The sequence below is a fragment of the Mytilus edulis genome, chromosome 13 (genome assembly GCF_963676685.1).
Source record: "Mytilus edulis chromosome 13, xbMytEdul2.2, whole genome shotgun sequence".
NCBI classification, from domain to species: Eukaryota; Metazoa; Mollusca; class Bivalvia; order Mytilida; family Mytilidae; genus Mytilus; species Mytilus edulis.
Genome location: NC_092356.1, coordinates 41,777,852 through 41,784,118, shown reverse-complemented (window position 1 = coordinate 41,784,118; position 6,267 = coordinate 41,777,852). Strand labels below are relative to the sequence as shown.

The window sequence follows — 6,267 nt, the reverse complement described above, 5'->3', positions numbered from 1 at the left end:
GCGTGTTGTGCTGTTTTACTTTTTGTTCCCTTGATTATTGGGTATCTAATCAGCTCAGTGCCAATTGATGTAAATACCATACCTCTAGAATATATACCTGGCACGGCGTTTGTTAACATTGACTATCCTTTTTGTATTATCTTCGACTGGACTCTTATTACCTTAGCCGACTGGTTCCATACAATGTCTATGTTAATAACCACCATCCTTGGACTACTTAAGGCCACTGTGCTGATGTTTCCTCTTAAAAGCAGATTGTTCATTAAAGGAAAAATGGCTAGAATTATTTGTTTGGCAACTGTCATTGTCTGCATAGCCATATATGCTCCACTGGCAGCAACTAAAAGGTTTTCAGGTATTGGTGATAATATTTGTTGCTATAAGAACGACTTTGGAAATGAATATAGAATGACATTTGATTGGATAGTGACAATGATTTATTTGCTTTCCTTTGTTATTTTGATAACTTCCACAATATATATTTGCATGACTTTAACAGTGAAACGGTCGACCATTCAACGATCAGAAAATTCTAAAATCCAAGATAGAAACAGACGAGCAGCTATTATTGTTTCAATCATCGTTGTAATCTATTTACTGTCTGAATCTATATCTGCGTTTTGCTACTTTTCGGTCACATTCAACAGATCGTATGATTGGTGCGTTTTTAGTTTTTATCAGTACCAACAGTTGATCATGCTACTCGGCTTCGCCTCTAACTTTTTCATTTATTGGTTTATGAGTCGTGATTTGAGAGCACAGGTTTATAATTACATACGAATATGTTTCCATGTGAAAAATGAAAACATGCATTCAACTAATACGAAAAGTTCTGTTACTTAGTCGCTCATAATTCGGCACTTGTATATGTTGTATTATTTAAAGAAATGAAATCTTACTTTTAGTTTTGATATACACTAAGGAGTATATATGTGTATGAATGTTTTATGTTATACATTGTTTGTACCAGTGGTTAAACTTCAATAAAACAAAAGTGAATGTTAATAAGGCCAATTATTTTCAATTGTTTTATATCCGCTTGATGATAAGTTAAAAACAAAAACAAAAAACAAAAAAACGCAAGATGTTAGAAAAAACCTGTTCGGCAAACATCATTATTTTGTTAAAAAAACCTTATTACGGTTATATACAGAAATTTTGAACAAAAATAATTTTGAAATAGGCGTCAAACTATGTAAGCCATTATGATACGTGTGTATGTGTATTTCTTCTGGACTGGTTGGTAGGTTTTAAAAGTTTAACTGAACGCAATCTTTATATAAAAAAACATTTACTTGGAAAAATTGTGTGTGTGGGGGGGGGGGGGGGGGGGGAAGGGGGGGGGTCTTTTCTGGATTGTTTAAGTATTTTCATTTGTTTTTTCTCAGATACATATTTCGTGACTTAGATGCACAAAAATGTATTTGTACCTTTCATTCTGTTATTCATTTTTAGCTTTTACCAGGCAAGGATGTGTATTCTATAGAATCATCCTGTCCCTTCTAGAAAATCGTATGGTCGCCTCCTAATTAAATCAAGTTTAATTTAGAGCATAATAAAGCTCAACCTTCATAATTTATTTCCCAGGCATTAGAAACAAGACTATCTATTGTTCTATAGGCTTAACAGGCTTTAAAAATAAATAAGTATTTCCACTGATTGTATTCAAGGTAATTAAATACAAAATATTGCCGACGAATCTAATGTTAATTAATTTGTACAATTATGTGAAACTGGAAAAATCCAGTTCTGATATACTTCCTGTATCAAGGTCATCACATTTTGATATATTTATTATATACTGATGTTATTTGTTCTAAACTTAGCGCATATATAACTGATGAGTTTTATGGAGAAGAAACGCGCGTCTTGTGTTTTAAATTATTAGCCTGGTAACTAATCATAACTGATATGCAAACTTGAATTTTTAATGATCTTTTTTTAATCCAATCTTTGCAGAATAAAAATTAACCTTGAAATGTTAATTTTTAGATATTAAAAATTAATTATTAAAGGCATTTAATCATAAAAGAAACACCTAAAAGAATGGAATGGAATGAAAAGAAGCAGAAAATTCAAAACGTAAAATCCATTATGAAATGGCAAAATCAAAAGCCCAAACTCATCAAACGAGTGGATAGCAGCTGTCATATCTGTGACTTGGTACAGGTATTTTCTTTAAAAAATGGTGGATAAAACCTTGTTTTATAAGCTAGCTACCCTCTCACTTGTATGACAGTCGCATTAAATCCCGTTATATTGACAACGATGTGTGAACAAAACAAGCAGACATAATAGGTAAAAATGTCAAAAATAGAGGAACAGCAGTCAACATTGTGTTATAATCTTAATCACCATAAAAACAAAACGAATACGGCTTTTTTTTTTAAAGAATAATACAGGGAGACTATACACACTGACGGTTGCTGTTTATAATAAAGCTATTGAACCAACAGTTCGAAGTGGTAATGTTGAACAAATTAATCGGATGATATCAAGACCGTTATTGACTATCAGTTTGGCGTATAGGTTACAATTGTGGTAATTGCGATCCCGCATTCTTTTCCTTAATTAACCATCACATTAAACTTATCAACATGTTAATTCTAATAAAAGCAACACGAAGGATCCCAAATATTGAGAAGGATATACCGACCCTTCCAGAGCACAGAGATCATCCCCATATTTGGGCTATCTTTGCTGAGTCTTGAGTTTTCTATGTTGGGATTGGTTTAACATTTTATTTGTATTTTCTTCGACTTCTGACTTTTATTTTTTTAAATTTTATTTGGGTTTCCTTTGATTTGTTGTTGTGTTGCAATCCCAAAGAAATGTGCACCTTAGAGTTTTGATTCCTTAAAATCCTATTTTTAACCAGTATACGTATCTCCATGTGCAGCTTGTTTTAACATATTACCCATCGTTTAACTGCTGGTCGTCATTGTTTTACCACACTTTGTATGTGCAAAAAGAAATGATTGTTTGAATGAATAGAACAAAGTTATTTTATTATATATATTTATCAAACATAAAAGTATACAATGCACACTAATAATATATAATTAAATAAATATCTTGAAATTTTCTTTTGTGCTTTTTATGTATGTCAATGTAAAAGGAGACATAAAAGAAATTCAAACAAATGAGCACATGTTTATACAATAGCCTCCCTGACTTTTTCCCAGAATACAACATTTCCTTGTTCATCATTTGGGTACTCTATATACGACTGGTTTTGAACCAATTCTAACATAACCAACGGAAGATTTCGAGGTTGAATTTGTTCATAAAATACTAAAAACAGAATATTTTGTTCGTTTCTAGAATAGATACTCTCCATTCTTGCCATGTTAAATTCAAACATGCAGTAATACGAGTCCAGGAACGATCTTGTAATTATGCATATCGTCTTTTTACTCCCATGAATAGCATTTGTTATATTAACTGATATTTCCTCGCCTGGAAGAAAATCTCGATGATGTATGCATAATTTCATTTTATCATCTTGTTCAAGATTTGGAATGCATTCATTGATCACAAAATCTCTCTCTATATCAGAATATGAAATGAACGCATTATACGTATAAGATTCTTTATCATCATCAGGTTTATATCTATAATACCTACTTTTGGTCATATAATACATATAGCGAAGTTTCCATCTATAACGATACATTAGTCCCGCACAAAGAGTAATTAGGAAAACAACGATACCTAAAGTAACACAAATGACGAGTGTACTATATGAATTACAATCTTTAGCCAACTGGCTAACTATTGTTCTAAAATTATGCATATTAATAATTGTGTTATTGTCTAGTTTGCATTTGTAGTTATCATTGTTCCGGAAATGATCCAAATTATTCACAATCCATTCTAAAAATCCTACTGTTCGACAGTTGCAACTCAAAACATTATTTGAGAGATCAATGGCGAGTGTCGATTTTTCCATCAGTTTTGTCATTGTAGTCAATGCTCGATTATTTGATATCAACGTAATATTGTTGTTTGAAATATCTAGTATTTTTAATTTTTGGGTATAAGAAAGATCAAAGTCAATGTCTGATAGAAAGTTATTACTGAGATTAAGAATTCGAAGATTTTTGTGTCCAGCAAACATTACGTCTGATAACTGATGTATAACATTAAATGACAAATCAAGTTTTTCTAATCGAAGATTTTTAGCTTGTGAACAATAAAAGTATGGTAAACAGTTACCCAGGAAGTTGTTTTGTAAATTCAAAATTAAAAGATTAAAACTATCGATGCACTGGCATGTCAGTTTATTATTGGAGAGGTCCAGAAATTGGAGAGTATCTGGTGGTACAAACTTTTCAGGAGGATCTATTTCTCTGATACAGTTATGATTTAGTCGAAGTTCTTTGATTTTTGTACTTTTTAAGTTGTCGAAAAGTCTCCGATTTAACCCATTAAAATCGAGATTGCATTCAAAAGAGTCTGTAAGAGATAGATTTTCTAATGACGAAAAAGTTTTCACATCGATAATCAAACTGAGAAGGCTATCTGTATATTGCTGTATTTTTTTCCCTAACGCCAGACTCTTTAACTTGTATCTTCCAGCCAATGATCGATTATATGTTTGATCCAAACAGGAAGATAAATCTATTGTTGTTAGATATTTCATGTTAATGAATGTTTTCTCATTAAAATAGAAAGATAAACATATACCGGTTCTTAATTTTGTTAAATTGAGAAGTTCTGCAAAATGTTTATCAAATAAAATTCCAAATACTACAGTAGTAGTATTTTCAAGAACATCGACTTCCAAATATTCTAAATGTGTCAAGTTTGAAACGAGCCTGCCTGGTAAATTCTTCATATAGCCAAAATGTGTATTTTTACAGTTCAGATGTTGTAACGACGTTAAAGGTGTAAACACACCATCTGGAACTTTTTGAAAGTTGATACAGCTTTTTTCTAAAACTAGTTCAAGCAAATGTTTAAGACCTTTAAATGAACCAGTTTCTAATGCCTTTATACAATTTGAAGTAAGGTCCAATATCCTCAAATTTCTATTTTTCTCAAATGTTCCATTTGGAATGCTTTCTATTTTATTATTTGAGAGATCGATAGAGTAGACAGTTGGAGGAAATGTCGGTATCTTGGTTATATTCTTTCCAACACAGCTGACATTTATGAACGGTTTACTTGTATCATTGAGACAGACACACCTGCTGTCAAATTTACACGGAGCAATCATGATGCACTGATAGTATTTCATCATGAAAATAATAATCAAACATAATACGAGTTTCATCTTTGCGCTTTTTCCCTACAAAAAAAAAACGAAAGGCGTTAATCAAATATCTATTACAGGAAAAATATTTAAATCATTTGTATCACATAATAATCTATTAGACTAGTATTTGAATAAAATTTGGTAGTCACAAGACTCTTTTTGGTTTATAAGATATGTGAATAAATTTGCTAGTTAATCAGCAAAAACTGTCCGTAGACATGACAGTTTCCTCAGACAATAATAAATAGATTAATTAAAATTGGTAATAAGTATAGAAAATTTCAACCCAAATAATTAGAAAAAAAACCTGTTCTCACGAGAATGAAGCGATCGATAGTGAGCGGAATACAACGATTTGGGTTACCCTAATAAACATTTTAAGCGCCATTACTGATACTACCATATTTTGACACGCTCTATTATTGATCAGGTCGCAGAACCAGACTACAAATATAATCAAAGTGCTATTTTTGGGTTTTGATTGCAAAGTTGAATTTCATTCCACTAATTGTATTAACTTTGTATGGTATATAAAGCATTTTTTAACTTAAAACTATTTCAATAAGTAATGTTATACTTACAAGTCTTACAACAATCGTTTTAAACAAAAAATAAATCCACACTGATGTTATAAAAACTAATGGTTTGTATGTCTTTTATGTACTGTTTTAAAATCAAACAAACAGGAAATATGTGACGTAGCCTTTTGAAACAAGTTTCATATCCCAAATATAGACATTTTCAACTTTATTCTGAATAAAACTTTTAAATTGATAACGCATGCCCATAATTTTTGAATTATAACATGACATTATGCCTCCTTTATAGTTGAAATAGCATATAGTGAAGCAGAGAATTACCCCTTCCCCAAAAAAAGATGAATTTCCAATAACCTAGGGCGATCCAAAGTTCAATATCAGCTTGAGAAATTTTTCCCAATTATCTCAATTGTTTTACAATAAAACTTCATTTTATAGTTTCTCCAAGTATGCACATATATTAAATTA

At 31.1% G+C, this 6,267-nt stretch overlaps 1 protein-coding gene across 1 annotated transcript; it reads right to left on the bottom strand.

Moving 5' to 3' along the window:
* Positions 1 to 3,004: 3,004 nt before the first annotated feature.
* On the bottom strand, positions 3,005 to 5,936 carry LOC139500624 (toll-like receptor 4). Its single transcript, XM_071289376.1, has 2 exons — positions 5,842 to 5,936; positions 3,005 to 5,285 (listed from the first exon to the last, which is right to left on the bottom strand). The coding sequence occupies exon 2, from the start codon at positions 5,276 to 5,278 to the stop codon at positions 3,155 to 3,157; it is 2,124 nt and encodes a 707-aa protein (XP_071145477.1). The 5' UTR covers positions 5,279 to 5,285; positions 5,842 to 5,936; the 3' UTR covers positions 3,005 to 3,154.
* Positions 5,937 to 6,267: the final 331 nt, after the last annotated feature.

What these genes read in the sequence shown, in the direction of transcription:
- LOC139500624 (XM_071289376.1), bottom strand. Translation starts at nt 5,278, where the DNA reads ATGAAACTCGTATTATGTTTGATTATTATTTTCATGATGAAATACTAT.